This window comes from Lytechinus pictus, chromosome 8, assembly GCF_037042905.1.
Source record: "Lytechinus pictus isolate F3 Inbred chromosome 8, Lp3.0, whole genome shotgun sequence".
NCBI lineage: Eukaryota > Metazoa > Echinodermata > Echinoidea > Temnopleuroida > Toxopneustidae > Lytechinus > Lytechinus pictus.
The window spans coordinates 17,477,979-17,503,178 of NC_087252.1; the positions used below are offsets into that span (position 1 = coordinate 17,477,979).

The following is a 25,200-nucleotide window of genomic DNA, read 5'->3' on the forward strand; positions in this document are numbered from 1 at the left end:
GAATATTATGTTTCGACCTTTAAGAGCTAAATAATTTCCCACTTTGCAAATTCTTAAATTCACCAGTTTCATTGTTAATCTTGGTATTCATGTTTCATTAATGTCAAGAATCAAGAACATAATTCATTCCATTCGATAAAAAATAATGTAAACAATAGAATAGTAAAAGGCAAAAGTACATATACAATTGTTATTACATACAGAGGAGAGTAATTGAATGAAATATGAGACTCTGTAAAGGTTGAAAAAGAATTGAACTTCAGTTGAAGAAGAATCAAGGTACTGTTAGATTATTCGTGTTTCTGATTTCGAAAAGAAAAAGGGAAACGAGAAGGCGCGCTCAATTTTCTGTTTCGTGAAGGCGAAACAGGAAAAAGGAAAAAGAGATTTCAATTCAATTTTCTTTTCGTGAACGCAAAACAAAAAGAAGAAACGAAACTTTCAATTCAATTTTGTGTTTTCAAAAGGAAAAAATAAAAATTATAATATGTAAAAAAAAAAGTCAAACGGAAGAATGAACCGTTTTTCTGTTTTCTCGTTTTTACATCTTTCATTCTTGAATCAAAATTTTGAAAAATGACCGTTTTCTGTTTTAAATCTCGAAAATAGAATCAATTTTGAATAACTATTTCGTTTTTGCTTTTTCCGTTTCGAAACCAGAAAAAAACAATATGTCTAACGGTACCTTGATTAGGAAGCTCTGTCCAAAGCTGCACCCCATCTGTATCTCGTTTAACATAGTTTCATGCATGTGTACGTAGATTTCAGTACTTCTATCTTTACCATTCTTAAAAGAATACAGTTTGAGGGTTTTGAGGGTTTGAGGGCTTTCCTTGAAACTCCATTTAAGTAGAAATTAATTTACCAAAGTGACTGTTTGATGTTGCCTTTTCTTTCCATTAAAATATCATTTTGCATACCCTTATTTAGAAAAAAAAAATGTTCATGTATAAATACATATGACACCAAGCAAAATTGATAGGTGAAATAAAGCAGATTACATTGACTATTCAGAAATGATTAAAACCTATATTTCATATCCAATGTTTACTTTCTAAATGAAGAATATTCTATGACATAAACGACTGATGTTGACAACGTGACCAGTAATAAGTCTGGTGCCCTATAGTTGGCCTATGGAAAAAAAATTAGTGAGAATGGGGATTAATAAAAACAAGTCCCAATAGATATATGTAATTGTAAGTGTATGTGTGTCCGTATCTTGGGGATAGGCCGGGCAACTTCAGGGAATAGAAATGAGGAAAAAAGTAACATTTACAAATAAAAAAAATAAAAAGCAATGATTAATCACATTTACAGTTTAATCTTATTGAAAACAAACAATCAACCAATATCAGATCAATACGGCAAAAACTTCAGATGTTGGAAAATCCTGGCGAAAGTTTGCCCCTTACCTGGCTTTTCATAGACCCAATATTGACAGAAGTGAGTTGATAGACATGATGCATGTGACGTGATAACGGAGGATTCCAAGCTGGAGAGTAACATGTATTTTTATTCATTCTTTATCATTATGATTTGATTTGTATGATAATACTGATGAGATTATTATGAATTTTTTATATAAGAAATGCATGCATATGATGCAGATTTACATCAACCGAATAGAAAGATGGTGCATATTACTTTTGTTAGTGTTATATACTGTACTTGGATGCTATGGTATGTTCACGATTTCGATGCATTTATCAGTTTGTTCATGATGATTTCCATTACATATCCCTTTTTTGTTTTCGATATTATCACTAACATAAATATGAATTAATGAGCGATGACAACAAACATATATGTCGAATTCGATGTCAATACAAATGGAAATCATAAGAACCACAATTCAATTCATGGCATCGCAAATTGGGAATAACCTTCATCAAAATGTAAAACCGAAATGTACAGTCATTTTGTTCACAGCTAACAAAAGAAAGGAGAAATATAGGCCTATAAATGTATATACATATTTCGTTTATTTTTTCATAACGTTTATTGCACTTATGAATTGTATTTAGTTGTAAATTCGTTTTATTTCAGATTGCTCAATCGAAGGGGAAAAATGTTCATCGTATTAAAATTATACTGGGTTTTTTTTTTCTTGAAGTGCATTGTTTTATATTTGATCACATGTAAAGTATTAAGTGTGTTCATATTGTAAATAAGCTGAACAAAAGTTATACATACCACTAAACCCTTTCTATTTCCGCAGTCATTTCACCAAACAAATAAAAAACAAAAAAAAATTTTTATTTGCATTGTATATTATTTGGTCTCATTCTTTCATTCAATCATAAAACTAGTTATTCGAATTCATTGAGACCAATCAAACGTTTCAAACAGACTTGTAGATGGAAATTGAAACAGTGCCCTTCCATCTTTGTGTTCAAACACATGCTAAAGTCCCATTTTATACATTATTTATTTATTTATATATATATTACAAGTGGTGTCCATTTCGTGCAGTTTTGTATAAAATTTTAACCAACTGTTGTATTAGTTTTTTTGTCATTTTATATAGCATTTATAAAAAGTAAGTATTATTATTAACAGGAGACCGACGAAAGAAAAGCTTGTTAAAGCGCTACCAATGAAATTAGACAATTTTAAAAGCAGTTGATTTCAATACAAACGATTAAAAAAGGGAAATAATTGTGAGAGCTAAACGTAGAACAAACATGGAAATGGTAAAAATAAATGGATTGAAAGGAGATGCATGGTCATAAAAAAATATTATAGATAATAAAACATGTATCAGGAAGGTAATGGGGCTTTCAAAGCAATGAATAAAAGAAACGAAAATGAACAGAAAGAAAGAAGGACAAAAGTGGGATGAAATAAAGGGGGAAAGAAAATAAGTTATAAGATTGTTGCCAAAAGTGCTCAGTATGGCCTTGAAAGAGATCTTTCTTGGCTGGACAAATACAGATTTTGAAGAAAAAAAAATCAGGAATAATTCACGAGTTATTCCTCAATAATAATCTTTATCACGCTATATCACAATACTTTGTTTCTAGTTTAGGTACTATTATTCTTTCTTGTCGTGCAATCGTTTAACTCTTATCCAAACATATTGACATTTTATTTTTAAGAGTGATTATTTATGTATTATAATTTTAAAGAGTGATATTGGAGGTCATTGTCACCTCATTTTATCCTGAATTAGTTTCTTAACAAGTCTTTATGGATTATCATATTCTTTTCATGCATATTCATGATTGTGGTTGCGTCAGTATCGATTGAATATGACATACCAATTTCCCTACTTACGCTCAATATTTACAGCCTGAGCCTTTAGTACGGCTATTTGTATGTATTATTTTGCTTTTTAACCTAGGCGTTGTGTTGGAACTGAATGCATGCCACTCAAAGATGTATTTTTTGTCTTTGTTTTCTCTCCACCTGAATCCAACAAGCCTAATATACAATCGGTATATATGTATATATTGTGTATGTGTATATATATATACATATATATATATATATATCTATATATATGTATACATATATAGATATATATATATATATATATACAAATATACATATATATATATATATATATATATATATATATATTTTATATACACATTTTGAACATTACCAATAAAGGATATGAATTATTTTGTCAGTGTATAAAATATTATTACATAATTTTGCTGTTAAAGTTGAATTAAGAAGACGATTCCAAATATTGAGATATTTACATTAATAGCAACCTTACAAGCCCCCAAACACTAATAGGTGATTCGACCCCCCATTTTCTTTTTTCAAAATAGTGAATTTGAACGATTTATCCCTACCCATTTTCCCTGAGTTCGCTCCTGCAATGCCTACCGAGACGGGTGTTCTTTGAGTGTGACGTCACCGGGGGGTATTCGGTCCCGGTGTAGTAATCAAGGCAGTGCCGTTTTGTGTACTATGCACGTACTCCTTCATATGGAATAACTGCAGTTGAAGTTGTATCTGCGAGCCATAGAACTTGCAGAGAGGAAATGATTAAAATATTTGTGGCCGTACTATTATTCCAAATATGTGAATTCCCTCAGAATGATACCATAGACCCTAAAGGAATAATTTCAAGGTGAATAATATGAAATTTGATCGAGATCTTCTCACCAGTCGATACCGTAGCAGACGTGTTATTCCGGACCTTTCGTTTGAGGACGCGCACGCTTATTTACGACGTTAGTTGATTTTGGAAGAGACTTTTTGGGCCCGTCATCATGGTCGTCCTGCAATGCAAATTGTGTGACATGAGATTTTTTTTTCGTTTCGCATCTGCGACGGAAACATTCAATATGCGTTTCGTGTGCAAAATTTTTGTTGCTACTATGGTAACAACGATATATCTCATTGAGGACGACTTTCCAAAGCCACATTTGACTCCTCCTAGAGCTCGAGAGGCCGCCCGGGGGGCCCACTTCCATTGATTAGTGGATCCCAGGAGCGACCACGCGTAAAAGGGGACAGAGTGGGCAGGTACGTTACGTATAGGCCTATGTAACGTTATAAGGGTGTCAAAACGATGTTTAAAATGCTGACAAAAAAGGGATATCCAATACTTGTAGGGTTTCACAAGCCAAATTCTTGTTAAGAGATGCATTTTCATAATCTGGAAAAGAATTACTTCCCAGCTTGTTTAGGGTATTTTTCGAAACCCCATGGTCGTGCCTGGTATCCACTCATTAATGGAAGTGGTCCCCCCGGAATTTGAATCTAATCCCCATTTCTGGGGGAAGTAAAACATAATGCCCATTACATCGTGTGCGAGAGGCATATCGTTTGTGTAGAAGGAATAAACAAAAGAAACAAAAGAAACAAAAAGAAACGAGTTCAAATGTATTACATAATGGTGTGCACATATCAACTCACGCGAAATGTTCGGCTGGAGAGGTTGATCTGACCCATGAAATCAATTGCCAGTGATACACCAATAATCCACATTAAATGTAATATCGATTCGATGGACTGTAATGATCTATATCTAAGCCTTCATTCAGTAAGTTTTTCCTCACTCAATATGTACTCGATTTGTTTGAAAAACCACTTTCTTATCCATGTCATAATCTATTTTAGGTCTTCATTTCGAATATCTCAAACCATCAGTCGTAATATACATGCTATGTATGGTGCGAGTGTCGCAGAAAAGGATTTTGCACACGAAAAGCAGATCTGTAGGGCCTGTAACCCCCCTGTAACACAAAGTTTAGCATTGATTGTAGAGCAGTTTTCTACGTTTGATTCTATTGACTATAATGCACATTCAATCTTAAAAATCAAGTGTATGATTAAGCGTTAACTTTTGTGTTAGGGGACCCTAATATTAGCGTCCGTGAGGATTGCGAAAGGTCCCAATTATGACATATTTATCCGCGTGTGACGCGGCTCTTGCAAAAAAACACAGTTGGTTGCGGAATTGCTTTGTGCCGACCGGCCGCCCGCTCCGGCGCAGCTAGCTGTCGAGCTACCGTACCGTTCTTGTTGTCTTCAACCATAGAGATGTATACTAATTACTATATATCTTTCTGTCTTCAACTCACTTCCGAATTGCGTTTGTATGTGTGACGGTGACCCCTAGCGTAATTAAATATAGAAAACAACTCAGAAGGCCGAGAAAGAATACTATACGTTTGGTTCAAGATTGTTCTGTGGAATGAGCTATGAGTGGAAATGATCCAGAGGATATAAAAGTGGAGTCAAAGACAAAAGAAAAGAAGAAAAAACGCCAGGGGATCGCTGCACGGCCGGCCATGAACTAAGTCGACATACCAGACCATAACAGTACACTCAATGCCTGGGTGTTGTGTGTACTAGTATTATGCGTTCAGCGCGCGCTGAGCTAGCCGCCGGAATTACTTTCCAGCTACTCACTTGATTGAACATCGTGATAAAATAAATGAGAAATAGTGAAAATATCATTCAATAACTCACTGTTTGCTATCTTACATCATGATTGAAGAGTTCATGGTGGTTATTCATACTGTTTTTTATACAGGGAAAGTAAAGATTTGTACATATCAGTCCTATTTGTTTGATTTGAGTTGCTTTGAAAAAAAATTGTAAAATATCTTTCTCTCTCTGCATAGCATTTCTGTATGACATTCAGGCACCTCTTATACTAAATTCCCCCCGGTGACGTCACACTCCGAGTGACTTTTCTGTACACTCGTCTCTCGGGCTCTGACAGGTGGCTAATTTCATAGACTTTCAAAGCAAAATATCGAGAAGGCAGAGGATTATTGTGACATGCTATGTGTTTGAACAACTTATATATACTATATATTGTATGTAGAACCTATATTTATGGAAACTCACCCCCTTCTTAATTCAACTTTAAAGTGAAATGTGTCTAAATTCGAAGGAATAGAATGATTTTTTATGAGCTGTAAAAAAAAAATCATTATGTTGGAATTTGAGGTAACTCAAGGCGGCAAACGTTGCATTGGAGGAATTCATTATTTACTCGAAATATATTGCTAAGGACGATGGGTAATTATTGATTGTTAAAGTGATACATAAAGGATTCAACTAACGAATGTGTGCATTTTAAAAATGTTATAAAAGATTGATCCGTGTCGTTTTTTAAATGAATCATAATACATATAGCCTCTGTTTTAAGAAGAGCAGCTATCTGATATGCCGCGCTCTTTTCCAACGCTAGAATAAGGTTAATTCAAACAGGCTAGAAATAATACAGAGTATATCTCATTATTTGAGTGTATATAGATAGGAAATGTACCTTAAATGTATTACCAAAATCAGATATCAATGACGCCTTGTTTATATATAAACTTGTAAAAAGTAATAATCTAGCTACCTGGTGTAACTCTGTGTAACCTATCCAAATTCGACGAGGTATAAGGTAACTGAAAAAGAAAGGTGATGTGTGAAAGAAGATTACTTTCATCTTCATGCATTTTAAATGATGATAAATTCGATTATCTATGCAAGTCGCTGATATACAGAATACAAAACAGAGGGGAAAGAATGGAGCCCTGGGGGTCCACAGTTTGTATTTCCCAGTACTTGCACGTGATTTGTTTACTTGCATACTTAGGTTTCTATTCCACTTTTTTCTTAGATAATAAATCGTTTGTTCCTTCTGAGAAACTTCGCATTCGCATTCATTTACAAAGTGTAGCTGGAACGAAAGATGAGGATTGATTATCTATTTTGTCGTAGTGATGTTATGTCAAGATGCTGAACGTGCGTGATGTTCAGAGCTATGTATAATTATGTATGTCATGTATGTGGATGGTGGACATGAAAATGGTTCTGATAATTGTGATATTAGAGACGGTGTTTATAATGGGGACCATGCTGAGGGACTCGATGGCAAGAGTTGAACACTGCTAAAACGCTGGTGTTATTGTAACACCTTCCTGGTATCTATGTCGGTCCACACCAGAGAGGTGTTGAAACAACACCGTTTTGGCGTTAGGCTAATACCAATTTAGCATTTAAGCAACACCAATTAGTGTTTGATTCTGAACTGGTGTACGTTGCTTCAACGCTTCTCTGCTGTGGTCCGATATAGATACCGGGCTGGTGTTTAATCAACATAGGTGTTTTTGCAGTGTAGTAATGGTGGTAATGATAATAAGTATAAAGATAATAGTGGTAGTGTCGATAGTCGTGGTGATGATGATAACAATGGTGGTGATTGGGGTGATAGTGAGGATGATGGTAATGGTGATAATGTAGATGATAATGAAATGGTTCTGATGTTGATGATGGTAATGATGGTGATGGAGGTGATTGAAAAGATGGTGGTGATGTTGCTGATGGTAATGATGATGATGAAGATGACAGTGACGATGGTGGTGATGATGGAGATGATAATTCAACTCGTGGTGATATTGATGATGGTATCATTGCGATGGAATTGATCGAGGATATGGTGATAATGTTACTTATAGTATCGTTGCGATGGTGGTGGCAGTGGTAGATGAAGAAGATGATAGGTGATGGTTTTCACGTTTATGGCAGTAACTGTGATATTGAAAATATTACTTGTAATTTTTCTTGTTCTGTGGGGTGGGGGGAGCTGATATAGTGCGAGCCGATGTTGTGTAGTGTATAGGCCTGGCATAATGTTTCCGCAAGGAATGAGGAGCGGGATGAGGGGGGGGGGGGGGGGTAGGGGACAGAGATGGGATGTCAATTTTATTCAGCTATACAAGGAGCTGGAACTTCTTTTTTTCACGTTTTGGCAGGATGCCAGGTCAGGTGGCCTACTGTTATGTTAAAAGCGTTGTGAACATTAAACATAACTTCCGTTCTGGTAAGCGAAAGCAGGAAGGAAGCCAACCAAAATAGTTTCCTCTCAATGACAGTTACAAATCATGGATTTTTTAAAACGTTCTGAGTAGTTAAATTTTTGCATAAAACAATGTTGAACGGTTATCCAGGCCGAGAGTAATATAATTTAAATAGGCAGATTAATGCAAACAAAATACAACAACTCTAACAAGTATGAGAATTAGACGACGAATGACAAAGATAATTATGACATTAGCAATATTACATTGTTCTGGTGAAACAGTTCTGCTCATGTCTTAATGAATATGCAATTAGCTACCAAATGATGTTCTGTCCCGACTTGTTCGTTTATAATTTATTGAGTGAAATTACGATTATTCACATGGTCTCGTTCAATAATATAAAAATGAGATAGACTCATTAATGTTAACGTCATCATTTGCCAGACTTTCTTCCAAAAGATAATTATTTCAGAGAATTGTATGTAAAATTAAATAATTTGCGATTTAAAATGATTATCTAAATGGTAAATACTGTTGCATATCTAGGAAATCACGCATAAATTTGTTTTTACGGAAATTTCAGAAGTGTACAATAAAGTTATGTAGGATTGTTTACTTTTACCGGATTTTAATGAAATTTTAAGTGTTTTACTTGTCTAATCCTTCTCCGTTAATATTAAGGGCATTTGTCATTTTCAGCCTTTCATACCCCTTCAAATTTGGAACCGATCCGATTACGAATTGGCGGGAGGAGATAGTTCACATTCTTAATGATTTTTTCTTGAGATTGATACGAAAGTATATACAAACACCCTACCCCTTCCTCACCTACCGCCAATTTCGAAGGAAGGTAAAGAATACGAAGTTTAAAATGACGATTTCTTTTTGAGGTATTTAAATTATCATTTCAAGTGATACTTCAATATCATCTGATTATCATTTGTGACAATTTATATTTCACTCTCGCTCCTAACAAATTATCATATCAGCTTTCATGAAATACAGTGAAAACGCTAATATAATATTCGTATATCCTCAGCATGACACTGCACATGTATTGTTATTTTCTGAAATACCGGACAGATATTAATACATTACAAAACTTGTTGGGAGCAGGACAACAAAATGCTTTGAAATCAATATCGGCATTGCACATGCATCATTCAACAGCGAGGCAGATTTCTGAATGATTTAAAATCAAAGAAGCATGTTGTGCTGGCGTGTCTATGCCATGCGTTTCACATTTTATAATTTCAAATCCTCCAATCTCACTGTCGAAAATTTAAAGAAGTTCTCTGCTAATCACATCACTCTTTCTAGTTTCTTCGCCGAAAACTAACCACTAAAAAAAGGTTTTGTTATGGATCAAATCAAGGAACTTTGCAAAAAAAAATTCCAACGAAAATGTACCTTTTAGAACTATAAGCAAGGAGTTACCAGTAACTCCTTGGTCTAAGCAGTGACAAGCATTGCAGGTATATTTTTGACACCGAGTCGAGATATTCACCTCATTATTTGCATGTTTGTAATTACTGATGATGTCGAGAACAAGGACCAAAGCTGACAGGATAGACTTTTCATCGTACATACAAGAACACTTAGAAGCTTTCGCAACTGGAATGGGGACGGATTTAAGAACACTGTGAAGTCTATAAAAATTTCCATCAAATGGTTGGAAGGTCTTTGTACAGCTGACTGTTGTTGATTTCCACCACCCATCAGAGGAAGAAGAAGAAGAAGCAAAAGAAGAAGAAGCGAAAGAAGGAGAAGAAGAAGAAGATATTGAAATTTGAAAAAAAAATGCAAGTTATGTCGTTTGTCCAGAATCCAGGACGAAACTTTTTTGTTTCATTCAACAATTTCGACCGAGACATCATTGTCATGAATGGTGTTTCACAATACATTTATGTTCTTGAATTCGTCGTGCGTCGTAAAATCGAAACTCCCTACTTTAGCCCTTCAACTACCGGTAGGCCTACTTCCAAATCATCTATCAGGCCATATAATTTTGAATTTAATTCAATTCTTTTCCGATTAACATTACATATAAACTACTGTAATACAATTGAAATTGATAAATGAAAAAAGGATGATAGCCCTTCTCAGCAGCATCAATCATGTTGTTGCTGGTCTCCAGAGGGTGACTCTGCAATACACCCAAGACTCTTCTTTGTCTTCCTTCACGGTTACCGAAAAAAGAACTTACAAAAAAGACTACATGACTTGCGTTGCGCTGCTAGTTAACGAATCCGAATAAAAAGAAAGTGCGTGAGGAATTAGGCTGTGATTGCGGCTACACAGTGCTGATTCAGGAAGCATTAAATCTATAAAGTCAGCACTGATCCCACTGATAGCAGAACATGTAGCCCACTTATTTATAGGAAACATTTAGTAGGGAGAGGTTGAATCTAGTCAGTTGGACGCAGACAAACCCGAGATGAGATCCCAACGTCGTAAGTTTAAATATAGACTATTGATGACGCTGGTCAATACTCAAGCCAAACCTACTATTTCTTCGGCGGCTGTGAGATCCCGAACGAAAAACTAACGACAAAAGAGTAATAGATTCGAATTGGCGCTGTTTCTAACATCTATTACATTAAACGTAGGCTAACCTCTAATTGGTGCAGTTGTGAGACGACTGGACAATGTACTCCGGCTCACGCAGGAGGACACAAAGAAACATAATTGGTAAGTTCGCAAACGATCACACTAGAAATGAAGTCTACCAAGCCTGGGGATATCATAACATTATTTTTAATTGGTAAAGAAAGAGAGTACTAGTTCCAAAATAAAAATTTATGAAAATCTGTCGATGAAAGAATTAAACTTGTTAGTACAGCCAAGGAAGTAAAACGTGATTTCATTTAAAGAATTTAAATGAGAAAAGAATGTCATTAATGATGTTGATACCACAGCACTAAGGTTCAGACACTAACTTTGTTATCAGAGGGTCGCATATACATCACTGCGAACTTGAGCTTTAGGGCGACACAACACCTCCACCGGGCTTTCCAGCAAATATATACAAAACAATTTTCTCATCCGAATTCTTTCCGATCGGATTCTAAAAAACGATTATTTTTCATATTGTTTTATGTTTTACTTGTTTTATTTTCTTTAATATTATATATTAAATATTATTATTCTTTTCTGGGGGAGAGGGTGAAGGATATTCCTAACTAAAATCTTAGGTAAATCTTGGCTTTATTCTTACAAACAACATAAGGTATTCCATAAGGCCCAAATGAATAATGAAAGCGCAAGCTTATTTTTGTGTTCTTATATTTCCTTAATTTTTAGCTGAAAATCGGACGTTTTGAGCAGTTGTTGGAATCACTTTTGACACCCTGTAATGACCATAATTACATTCATGAAAACTATAATGCAAAGATTCTATCGCCAATATTTTGACCAACAGAGTGCGCGATCAAAAACTTCCCTGTATACATTTTAACGGTTGTATAAATACACTTGACGGTAGACTGTACTACTTAACTTAAAAAAATAATATTCATTTGAACTTCATAGAATAGGCTTAATAGTCTGATGCATCATAGTATTTCAATGATGCTGAAAGTTTTGAATACATTACCAAACTATTCATAAATCATGTAAAGAAGTGGGTGGAGCTTAGATGTGTTTAAAATCTAGTTAAGTAGACATAATAACGAAAGATATTATAGTATTTATGACTTACATTTTTCTATCGACCCTTTAGAAATGTTTTTCGAAGTCTTGTACATATACTTTGTATCTGATTTATAGGCAGTCAAAGAGACATATTCTGTACGAAGTCTAAATGAAATTTTACACTGTTTTTTCATGAACTTAATTCTTGTTTTTCTACATTTGGACTATAATCTGGACCTGTAGTCTGAAATGAATTCATGAATTTACCATCTCGATTTTTAGTTGCCTTTCTTAGCTTTTCTCTCCACCCAATTGTTTGTATTTGTTCGTGTGTTTGTTTGTTTTTAGATCATGTATCCGTCAATCAGTATACACAAACTGAACAGTCGTTTGCACAATATAAGCACTTTCTACACGACACAAATGATGTTAAACTTTACTCGTTTACCGTATACAGGTAGCTGGTAGGACAAAAGAAAAGTACAAGAATTTCATTACACAATTCATTGCGTTGTATGATAAATATATTACAACTTCAAATGATGTTCAATAAGAATTGACTCATTATGACATGAAAACACTAAAAAAGAATAAATCGACCCATCCCCAATTATAATGATAACCAACGGAACCTCTTGCTACAAAATGTTGCAACATCCGTTATAAGGTGGGGATTCCCAAACATAAATCATTCATCGTGAATATACATGTATCAAGATACTAAATATTTCAAATTAAATTGTACTACTCTTTAGGACTATTTTGGAATCACTACTACTACTACTACTACTACTACTACTAATGATAATAATAATAATAATGATATTAATGCTACAACTGCTACTACTTCTACTATTAATAGTATTAATACTACTTCAGCAAAAAACTAACATTAACATCAAATGATATTACCATTGCTTCTAATACTACTATTACTTCTACTAATACTACTACTACTACTACTACTACTACTACTACTTCTACTACTACTACTACTACTACTACTACTACTACTACCACCGTTTCGTCCAAAGACCCTCCAGGTTTTGACGAAATGGTGCGTTAGGAGCGTCTGTTTGTCTCTTAATTGTTGACTGGAACCCCATCCTTAGTTGGTCTAATTCCGATTCTTACTAATCATCAAATGGTCTAAAATAAAATCAAATTTGTCTAATACAAATACGATGCACAAATCATTAACTTTGGTCCATTGTTTTTTTTTTTTGTTTTTTTTTACCACAGTTGGTAGTCTTGTTCGTCATTTTGTCATTTGAGATATTAAACCAAACGATGTTAGACCATATTGCCAACTGACTGTAGGCCAAGTGGTTATAAGCCGATTTAGACTAATGACTCTTTGATTCTGCTGTTGAAAAGGTTAAACATACATTCAAAACTCGGTGAAAAAGGGTTCCAACGCTTCCGTTTGGGCAAAGCCCGGGGGGGTAGACAAATGGTTGGATTAGGATAGAGATAGGGGCAAAATTGCGCTAAATTGGTTTAAAAGTTATCATTCAAATAGAAGACAGCACACATCCCTTAACTTTTCTAAATGTGGTATACTATTTTTTTATGGGAAGTACCACAGGGTTCTATTTTTGGTCCATTTTTATTTCTGATTAATATCAACGGCATGTACATGGTGCTAAACACATTAAATTACATATTTTTTGCGGATGACACAAGTATTTGTCTATCCCATCGTGATATTGATATCCTAGGAAGGACTCCTACACTTTCAAAACGATCTAGTGGGTTTCGAGGTAATATGCTATCACTGAATGGAAACATATGATAAACATTTCAAAGGGAGGAAGGATAATGGTAACTGTGATTTAAGAATAAAACTTGACAATACTTTTTTTAAACAAAGGTGTCTACTAGGATCATAGGGATGTTCGTTAAAAGTCAACTTGAAACACATCAGATCATTTTCTCGAAATATAAACTACACTATAATGAATACATTGAACCTGACAAAATAATGTGCATTTTGCACAATAGTCTTTTCCTACCTGATGTGTCGTGTTGCAATTTTCTTTGGACAATATCAAGGAATGTCACATATTAAGTTCTTCTGTTGTAAAAAAGGCAATTTTCTATTTTTGCTAGTTGCTTTGGTTACCCTAACCATATTGAACTGCAATGTCTGGTTGTTGATGATATCCATTTCCTTCAAACTTCCCTTTTTATCTCGTGCCGGAATGTTACTTGCCCACATTTTCACTATGTTTCCACAACATAATGGTATCCATATCCAACACATAAGTCAAGCATTTAATATGGACTTTTACAACCCTCGCACGCTGGTGGCTCACAAAGCTATATGGTCCAGATGTTAAGAATTCCCTATCCACGTGTAGTAGGAATTTATTATTAGTTTATTCCTTCAAAAGTGCAGTTAAACGAATACTCATCTTGCAGGTTTAATTCTCTCACAAAAGCAATATTTGTTGTACTATATGTTTTTAATCAAAGATTTTTTTAATTTCGGGTAATTACACCCTGGCATAGGCCCTATTTTCTAAATAATTGTATTTTCAACTGTGGAAAAAAAATCATTTGTCTATTTGTAGTCATAATCAACCTAATTTGAAAATTCCTTAGTATGTATTTTATAATTTCAAAGGCGGGACAATGTATCAAAGTTATTCAGATATTGACTGATGGGGTGTGTAATATAAACATTCTTTGGACCGCCGGATTCATATTTTCCCGAGGGGTTATTTTTTCCCTGAAGCGCGCAGCGCTGAGAGAAAATATGAACACGAGGGAAAATATAAATCCTTTAGGCGGTCCAAAGAATGTCTATTTTACATACCCAACCATTCAATATATTTTATATTAGATAGCCTGAAGTGATGGAGATTCTTTATCTAGACTCTAATTTGTAGAGAAACTAGACCTAGGCCTAGATGAAACTAGATCTAGATCCACTAGATCTAGATCCACTAACAAAATATAGAATGTACTTACCAGATCAATTCCTTGCAAAAATTCCAATTCCAACAGAGATAAAGCCAAAAGCATCGATAAGGAAAACAGTCATAGCGGTAGTCTACATCCCAATGAAATTCCAACCGTTCCGACTGTTCAACGTAATAACAACAAACACGAACGCAACATAATTACATAGGGTACGATGCAGTATTGCCTACTTGTTATATGTTTAAAGTGTTACTGTTCTACCCTTTTCTGGTCCACATCCTAATTGTTTGATACAAAGTTCATTTGAGGTTAGGACTGTGAGTCCGGTCCAGGTCCAGGACACAGGGCTGACTGAGATCCATGTTGATTCTGAGCCGTAACATCAGATGCACAAATTTAGGAATGAGATATAACAGGACCAGATGGCAGCCTACTGATTGATCAAGGTTTTCCTGAGGCTGAGCTCTCTGTTGTCGAACCAGGACTTGGTCCAGGACCCAATGTGGATCTCTGTAGATCCTGAGGCTGACTAATAACGTCAGGTGCAGAATCTGGTGGTGGATGAGATGAAACAGGACTAGGTGGTGGCCTGGTGACTGTACTTGGTGGTCCTGATCTTTCTTTTGCTTAACCAGATCCAGGACCAGGACCAAATCTGGCACTAACTTTAGACCTTGTACTACTAGGACTAGAAAGCCTAACCTTTAACAGACTATTCTATGACAAGCATAAGCTCATTGGTGGTTTATGTCCTTCGTAAACTCGATATTAATGTTTAAGACTGCTCTCACTTTTATGTCCTGAAACCGTCATGATATGCCTGGCCTCTTGCTTGCTCATCTAAGATAGTGATAGTTGTGACTCTAATGCAATGGTTCGTGTAGGGACTTGACGTTTTAGCTTTACTGCTAATGCTTTTCCTTGTGTTCCCCAATACATTCTTACCAACAACCTGATGATCACACCATGGCACATTTTGTTGGTATTGTTCTACTGTCCCTGGGACTGGACCGCTTTCATGTTTGACATTTTCTTGAGACGCACTTGCCATCACTCTGATTTCCACTCAGATTTTGCAACAAAAAACGTGCAAAAATCCGTTGTTTTCGCACTTCAACTCGTTGTCGTTTTTTTAATATTGAGTCAATATCAAAGAGTGAAGCAGATCTAGAAAATTTAGATTTTCAGCTTTATTATCATATTAATCATATCAAATATGTAGAATTTAAGATACCGTAATTTTAGACTTACATTTTTCAAGTTTCCCCCAATTTTGTGTGAGAGAGGGCTACAAATCAAGGACATCTTTTGCTCTGGTAACTTCGCGCCAAATCAAGCCAAGTAAGAAAGTGAAACATCATCTGAAAGTTCAGATCACTATGATTACAATGATATCATAGGCGGATCCAGCTTTTGGCGAAAGGGGGGGGGGGGCGCACTGCCGAGCGGCGCACATATTTTTGCACTTCACCGGCGCCATAAAAGAAAATGTTGAAAAAGGGGTAAAGTCTGACCCTGTCAAATGCTCTTTTTAAAATGTAGGATTTTCAGTCATGCCTTTTTGCATGATCACACGCAGATAATATTTCCGGGGGGGGGGCAAGACTCGAAAATTTGGTGCACATCTCACATTTGCACATTTTTCATAGTCTTCATGAAATGTTAAGGGGAAAAAAATTGTTTTTCACAACAGCAGATCGCGAATGTGCCCCCCCCCCTCCTTCCCCCTTGCTGCGTACGACCATTCCCTGAAGTCCACTTAAACATATCTCATTATAACAGAAATATACATCAATTTAAACATATAATCTTTCTAAAAACATGTATAGAGAGAGATTGAAAAACTTATTAAAGAAAGAAACAAGCAAAAAGTAACACAAATTATGCATGTTATGTGCGATTTCAAAATCTCGTGTAATAACCCTTTTATTGCGATGAGGCCAATACTGTTGTATATTAATAGAGATACAAGTTTTTTTTACTATATGTATATATATATACACAGGGGCGTCGATCCTTTCTTTAAGATTTGGGGGGCAAATCATGAATCAACTTTCCAAAGGCGCTCGATATCACACAAAACAAACAAACTCACACAAACACACACACATATATATATATTTATATGACTCATGAGATAGAAACACATATCTCACCAACAAATTAATGCGAGCGCGAAGCGCGAGCTGAAATTTTTAGTATACTGACCTGAAAACAGGAAAAAGGTGCCTGTTTAGGACTGTTTGTAGTAACTCATGAGGAGGATACATATCTCACTACACAGATAATGCGAGTGCCGAGGGCGAGCTGAAATTTCTTTATATTCTGACCAGAAAGCTTGATATTCTATGCATTTTTGGTACCAATGATTAAGATGGGTATCTAAAAAAACAATAGATGCGAGCCCGAAGCGCGAACTTAAAATTTTGATATTTCGATTTGAAAAAAATGACAGTTTAATGGAGGTTTGTAATAAAGAACAAGATTATATCCAGCAAAAGATTATTGCAAATCGAAGCGGGAGTTCTTTTGACATTTAGTCCTGAAAAAGGGACATTCTATTCACCTATTTAATCATGGAAAGTATGGGGTTTTGCTACAGAAATGATGCGAGCGCGAAGCGCGAGCTGAAAATTTTTATATTCCAATCTGAGAAGCGGATAATTTAAGCACGATTTTAAATAAAGAACGAGTTGTGTAGCTCAATCTCAATATACGACTGGTTGCGTAATTATACACTCCTGGTACTAGTAACGGGTTTTAGCAAAGTTTTGGGCTAAAATATCGAATCATCTTACACAACACTATAGTAGCTGTCTTAAACTAAAGGCCATAGAGGTAGCACAATGTGGAATGTGTAAAGAAGAAAAGTGACCGACCTTCTTTTTATTAAAGCATTGGAAAATAAGATCAAAATTAAAGGATTTGCTCTACGCTTTTGTATGATTCTGGGATTTTTGAAATAAATTAAAGATTTCATGACATCTGTCATTCTGTGGGCAACTGCCCCGCCCCAGTCCACTCTGTAAGGGCATGCGATAAGCTTTGTTATGACCATTCAACAATAAAATGTATAACCAGGTGCCACTGATCATTCTTGACCGGCGCCGATCTAGATTTGGTTGGCAATAGGCCCTTCTTCATTATTCTACCGGCGCCTATTTATTGGAACCAGGGGACGCTGATTATTTTTGACCGGCGCCGATTTAGAACAAGTAGTGCTGATTATTTTTACCGACGTCACGTAAGATTCAGGCAGCCGCAATTCATATTATTGACTGGCGCCGATTTAGAACCAGGAGGCGCCGATCATTCTTGACTGGCGCCGATTTTTAACCAGGTGGTGCTGATTATTCTTGTCCGGCGCCGATTTAGATTTAGGTGGATCTGATTATTCTTGATCGCGGCGCCGGTTAAGACTCAGGCAGCGCCGATTTATAACCAGATGGCGCTGATTATTCTTGACCAGCCCCGATTTAGATATAGGTGGCGCTGATTATCCTTGATCGGCGCCGGTTACGAACCCAGGCAGCGCCGATTTTTCTTTACCGGCGCCGATTTATAACGAGATGGCGCCGTTTATTCTTGCCCGGCGCCGATTTAGATTTAGGTGGAGCTGATTATTCTTGATTGGCGCCGGTTAAGACTCTGGCAGCGCCGATTTATAACCAGATGGCGCTGATTATTCTTGTCCGGCGCCGATTTAGATTTAGGTGGCGCTGATTATCCTTGATCGGCGCCGGTTAAGAACTCAGGCAGCGTCGATTTTTCTGTACCGGCGCCGATTTATAACCAAATGGCGCTGATTATTATTGTCCGGCGCCGATTTAGATTAAGGTGGCGCTGATTATTCTTGATTGGCGCCAGTTATATGCAGGCAGCGCACTGCTGATTATTTTTAACCGGCGAAGTTGTTGGGAAAAGGGTAGTTTTTTGCTGGGGGATAGTCTTTCCTTACTGTTGCTAATATTATATCAGTGTATAATTTTTTTAAGCGGCGCCTTTTCTTTTCTTTCCTATATTCGGCGCCGCTCAAATATTAGGGGGGGGGGGGCGGGGCGCGCCCCCTGCGCCACCCCCTGGATCCGCCACTGGATATAACATCCATTTTGATTAGTTCAAAAAAAGTACCGTCATTTTTTAATCCAATCTCTTTGTTCGTTTCAAAATGTTGACATTTTGCCCGGTCAGAGTAAACCCGTACCCGTGGTTGCCAAGGACAACCCATGCATAATACGCGTGTTGCAGCTCGGTGATCGAACCTTATGCTGCAGCCCGAGCTTTGGGGAGCTTTGTCGAATTTTATTGGTGAGTTGCATTGTTTTTTTTCTGAGGAACTGAATTAAATATACCTTACGAATCACACAGGGAATCATTTTGAATAATTCCAAAAAGAAATTAAGTTTTATTGAAAATTTTGAAGGCATGCCTAATCGCTCCCTGTGTCAAATTCTACACGAAGACGTTGTGTGTTAGTACTAGGATCGTTCCATTTTGTCTACGGTAGATAGTAAGTTGTCTTATAAACCGGCGTAGGCCCTATATGACTGGGTGTATATGCACGTTCACGTCCAGCCGGGCTGGGGCCCCGGGCCGGGTACCGAAGCAGAGCGGTGGGTATGGATATGCATCCCAACACATGTTTACATAAACACACTTCTCCAGTCATAATAAATAAACGAGATGGCGGTTCAGAGCATTGTTACTATCTATATACATACACTGTACATTATTTACAATGTAAAATAACATGCATTTCCGTGCAGCGAACGTAATTGAGGCGCGCAGTAATTTTCTCTCCGGACTGCGTACTTTTATACCCCTCATATCCGAATGGATCAGTCCGAGCCTTTTTTTTTCTGTGACGTGTCAGACCGCGCGTCGTGTCCCGAGTCGCGTCAGTAGCATTCGAAGAGGCTCTGCAGACAGGTGTGTCTACAATACCGTGTTTACACTTAATCGGCATTTGAATCGGCTCGCGGTTCTGAACCGCGAGCCGATTCAGCATCGGCTTTTTCATAGCGTGTAAACGCGAGCAACTTGAATCGGCTCGCGGTTCAGAACCGGCAATTTGCACCACCAAAGTAGTAGGTTCTGAACCGTGAGCCGATGCAGAATCGGCTTTTTTACTACGTGTAAACAGAAAGCCGATTCTGCACCGGCAATTTGTGCGCATTTCAATTACTTTACCATTGTGACGTAATTGTAAGCGCACTGATCCAGCGTTGTCTTTATTATGACGTATATTGTAGGTATGCGTATCATTTCAGGTTTTTGCATCGGCTCGCGGTTCTGAACCGCGAGCTGTAACAACGTGTAAACGCAATCCAAATGCCGATTCTGCATCGGCATTTGGTTCAGAACCAGTTGCCGATTAAGTGTAAACACGGTACAAATTGTGTAGAGACGTTTTCATATGAAAAAAAAAAAAAAACATATGTTATCTCCGTGTGTGTGTGTGTGTGTGTATTTGAGTTTTGTCAGACGTGTATCAATCAGATATGATTATTTACGTCTTTGACCGACCTTTAACGTCACCATCCGAAAGACGTGACCAGGGCTCGAACCTCGAACCTCTGCATCAATTTGTAACTTCCCCACAGCTTGGATTCCAGGCGCACGCCACAACGCCCAGTTTAATTGGTAACATCTAATCCAAGAGAGGGCGCAAGACACGTATAAAAATATATTCATCAGTTATCTTGCTAGCTGATATGAGTCTGATGCTGCGAGTGGCTCTGGTCTTCACTCACCATGAACGATCATAAACGATCTGTGAGTCTTCTCTACAGCCACCGTTAGTAGCTTTTCGCAGTAGACAGATCAGACAATCACACACGTTTATTAGTATTACAGATTTTCTGTTGCCTATACATGACTAGATTATAAGCTAAGAAAACCTTCCATTTTTGTTACTACCAACAGCAGAACATCTCTCAGCAATGTAAACTGCATTCTTGGCATTTCCTTTCCAGTGATGATGCATAGACAAATTAAGACCTGGCTTATCCACATCCTCCAGGAGCGACCAAAAACATTCCAACGTGTCACTACCGGTATGACTACTTTTAATCAAATCCAGTATTTGCTAAGTGCTTCATTTTGTTGATATCGTTGAAATTTTGCCTACTATTTGAAAATTCAGGTTGTTTTGTGAGAATTATTTTGTTTATGTTTCAGGTGGTCTATCAACTGAAAGTGAATGTTAAATATGTTTGCTTTAATAACTTAGGTTTTCCATGATTAATATTTTACATTAGCTATATCTAAATCACATTTTGTTGGTTCACATTTGGATAGAATGTGAATCTTATACATATATTTGCAGATATTTGGGCGATCCCACATGGAGGGATATCAATAGTAGCAGATAATAAATCAACAGTTGCATCACAAAATGTATTAAATCGCCTATATTGTTCTCGAAGTAAATATGGCAGATGATATGTTTAATCAATAATGAACAAGAAATCAACGTTTTAATGATATCATTTTATCAGCGATAAAACTCAAGAATGAACTTTATCCACATACTATAGATCTCATCGTCATCCACATCGCGTGGTTCTTGAGGGAATGATCACTGACATTCTACCTGTATTCTTTCACTACTGGTATGATTACTTCTAAATAAATATTGTATATTTCAAGCTCTATATTATATTGCTGTTGATATAATACCGTATGTCATTTCATGTATACTATCTCTTTTTTTCTTGATTTATTTAATGGTCTGTTATTTAACCCTTATCATTCATTTTTTTTTTCCTAAAAAATTGTCACAATGCTATCGACCATAAAAATCTAGTTTAATTTTCTACTACATCTATGAAGACTGCCATGAACATATCGCGACAAACTCTCCGAGGTCATTAAATCATAATGACGTCATCCACGCGCCATTTGTATTTTTATTCATGATATTGATCATTACAAATTCACCAAATTCGGGAACGATAAAAAAAACATTTTAAAATCTATTTAATGTTCTCCAAAATCTTATACGCACATTTTAGGTGATATGAAGATGAGAGAGCTGATGATGTAACACATTTGTTTAATATTGGTGTTTCGTTATATGGATTATAGAATACTTCATATTTTGGAAATCTTGCAATAAGGAAACTCTTCATTGAATCACAATATGTTACCAAAAATGCATGTAATCAAGAAGGGCTTAAACATTTTTTTCATGCAATAAAATACAAAGTAAATAGATGGTGGGTGATGTCAAGTTAAGACCATCCATTTTGCTGGTCGGTAATGATACATGCCAATTACTTATGTGAATTTAAGCAAAAAGTGAAAATGATTTTAAACTCTTATTCTACTTTGAGTTTTGATGAAATTTCAGCGTTATGCTTGTTATATCTATCTTTATAGACCTCTTTGCTCGAGAATAGTTTTGAAAGACTAACGTTGAATGTTTGGTGGATGGGTTGTCTATAATGTCTCAAAGCGCCACACAAAAATATTCCAACTTAGCTAGTCAATTCTAGAACATTATGTTTGCATTTACCTCAGTCATATCCCAATACTTTTTCAATATTCAAGTCAAATCAAGCAGTTTTCTTCTTCTTCTTCCTTTTATGTCAGGGTGCATTGTGACAGATGGCGTCAAGGGAGAGATCTAGATAAATCACGTTGGGCATGTCAGGGCCTTTGCTGTGATTCAGAGCTGCCATTGTGGGTAAAATACATTTGTGGTTTATACACATTTTGCAGTATTATTTATTACACGGTTGACCTGCAAACTGGAGTTGAAAATATCTAAAAATTATACAGATTTTGTAAATAAGTGTAGGTTTCTCTTACGTACATTGTAGTAGCACAAATCATGGCGACACTTGAGCATACTGTTTTGCAAAGTTTAAAGTGTCCCGTTTGTTTTGGTTTGCTGAACGATCCAAAACAACTTTCATGTTCACACACATTTTGTCAAAAATGTATTCAAGGTATTCTAGCATTCTCTGTACAGAGGAATACTTTATTATGTCCAATATGTAGAAACACAACAAATGTCACAGATGGTGATGTTGCAAATCTTAAAACTAATATACCTGTTAAGTCAATTGTTGATGACGTCAGGAATAGTAAACAGCTCTGTGACGTGTGTGAAGAGCAATCAAGAGCCACACAATTCTGTTGCGAATGTGGTAAAAATATGTGTAACGCATGTCTGCAAGATCATAACAACTGGAAACCACATCTCAAGCATAAAGTAGTGAGCGTTGAAGAAATCAGGAAGGGTAGGGTAGTCTTAAAGAAGAAGGTTTACTGTAAAGAAGAAGTGCACACATCAGATGAATGTGAATGCTCTGATGTCTGCACGACATGTAAGAAGCTCATTTGTATGAGATGTCGCATGCTCTACCACGAGAAAAAAGGCCACGATGTGGAAGATTTAAGAGAGTACAATTCGTCTTTCAAAAAGAGCTCTGAATTACTTCAGGGTCAAGGAAAGACAAAAGCTACAGCAGTCAAGAATCATATGACGTGTATTGATAACCAAATCAAACGTGTTCATGATCACATTAATGCTGAAAATGTGAAGCTTGACAAGCTTTGTGAAGATGCTATCAAGAAAATAAAAGAGAGGAATGCTACCTTGAAAAGACAACTAGATGATCAGAGAGAAGAATTATGCAAGAGTTTAAATAATATGAACATTGATGATGAGAGGTTGGTTAAGAGTATTGAGAGTGCGAGTGATTTGCTGAGTAATACTTTGAAAGCCCCACTAGAAGGAGATGTTGTAGCAATTCGTGATTCATTGTCTGGTGAATTGAAGAATGTATTAGATAGAGATGATCCAAAGGTAAAGGTTGCTATTGATGTAGGTGATCATGCAGAGGAACTGACGTTTACACCAAGCTGCGATCCTGATGCATTATCATTGGGGGAACTGAGGTTTGTGAATTGCGAGCCCGCGAAATGCAATGTATTACTCACAAAGAAAGATAGTATGAATGGCATGACGGCTTCAAAGAATGGTATGATGGCTGTTGGTTATAGCATTGGAGGGATTGATATATTCTCTGCTGATGGTCAGCTGCAGAAAACAGTCATCAAATATGTCAAAACAAGTGAGGTAGGATTCCTCTCTGATAATCGATATGTTGTACGTGATACATGCAATAAGATATCCCTGTACACATCAGACGAAGAGAAGCAGGATGCATCATTCGATACTCTAGATGATAGTGAAGGTGGGACAGGTGGTCTCACTGTAGACAGCAATGATCTGATCTATGTTAGCTACAGGAAAGCTAAGAAGATCCAGGTATTCTCACCATCAGGTGGGAAGGCTATCAAGGAGATACCATGCGATGGGTATAAACCTATGCAAATCACAAGTTATGGTGATTCATTGATCGTCAAGCAGTTTAAGAATGCAATAATACGTATTGATAAAAAGGGTGGTGCAATGCATAAATTAACGAAACCAGTGGAAAATAGCCTCTTTGCTGATGTGAGTAAAGACAATACAATCCTGATTGCCTATGTAAGACACGAGGACGGCCTGCTCAATATCGATGAGTACACCGGTGAACTTAAACACATCAGGAGTCTTATATCTGATTACAAGATTGAGAAACCGGAAAGGCAATGGTATTACCTTAGACAGTTCCAGTCAGGAGAGATAGCTTTCTGTACTTCGGATAGGCTCTATATATTCAATCTAATGACTAATAAAGTTACCTCGTAAGAATATGATGTCCGAAGTGTTTAAAAGTCAAATCTCTTTTTACTAATAACAAATTATTTAATTCACTAGTTTCAACATTAATATTGGTAGTCCATTACTGTCAAGAATCAAGAAATTTTATTCATTCCATTCGCCAAAAAATCACGTAATAGAATAGTAAAATACAGAATTACATGATATACAATGATAAAAAAAAATATTTGGTATTACATACAGAGGAAAGTAATACAATTACATTTGAGACGCTGCAAAAGTTAAACCCCCCCCCCAAAAAAAAAAAAAAAAAAAAAAAAAACTTCAACTGAACAAGCTCTATCCTAACCTGTGCCCAAACTGTATCACTTCTAACATAGTTTCAGGCACGTCATGTTAGGGTATACTTAGATTCTATATACTGCTCCAATATTTACCATTCTTAGAATAAAAAAGATCGATGGCTTTATACTAGAATCTCCATTTTCAGTAGAAATTATTTGAACAAAGAGACTGTTTAATGTTGCCTTTTTTCCTCCAAAATATCATCATATTTTAATAGAAAGAAATATGTTCAAACATAAGCACATGTATATGACACCAAATAAATATTCACAAGTAAACACAGTAGATTACATTGATTATTCGGAAAAGATTCAAACCTACATTTCATATTAAACCAAA

General features: G+C 36.3%; 1 protein-coding gene across 1 annotated transcript; it reads left to right on the forward strand.

Moving 5' to 3' along the window:
- Nucleotides 1-7,938: 7,938 nt before the first annotated feature.
- On the forward strand, nt 7,939-24,806 carry LOC135155232 (protein wech-like). Its single transcript, XM_064104138.1, has 2 exons — nt 7,939-7,973; nt 22,842-24,806. Exons 1-2 carry the CDS (start codon nt 7,939-7,941, stop codon nt 24,541-24,543), a joined length of 1,737 nt encoding a protein of 578 aa, XP_063960208.1. The 3' UTR covers nt 24,544-24,806.
- Nucleotides 24,807-25,200: the final 394 nt, after the last annotated feature.

What these genes read in the sequence shown, in the direction of transcription:
- LOC135155232 (XM_064104138.1), top strand. Translation starts at nt 7,939, where the DNA reads ATGGTGGTGGCAGTGGTAGATGAAGAAGATGATAG. An exon ending in GTAGATGAAGAAGATGATAG is followed by an intron (nt 7,974 to 22,841) that starts GTGATGGTTTTC and finishes TCCAATATGTAG; the next exon opens with AAACACAACAAATGTCACAG.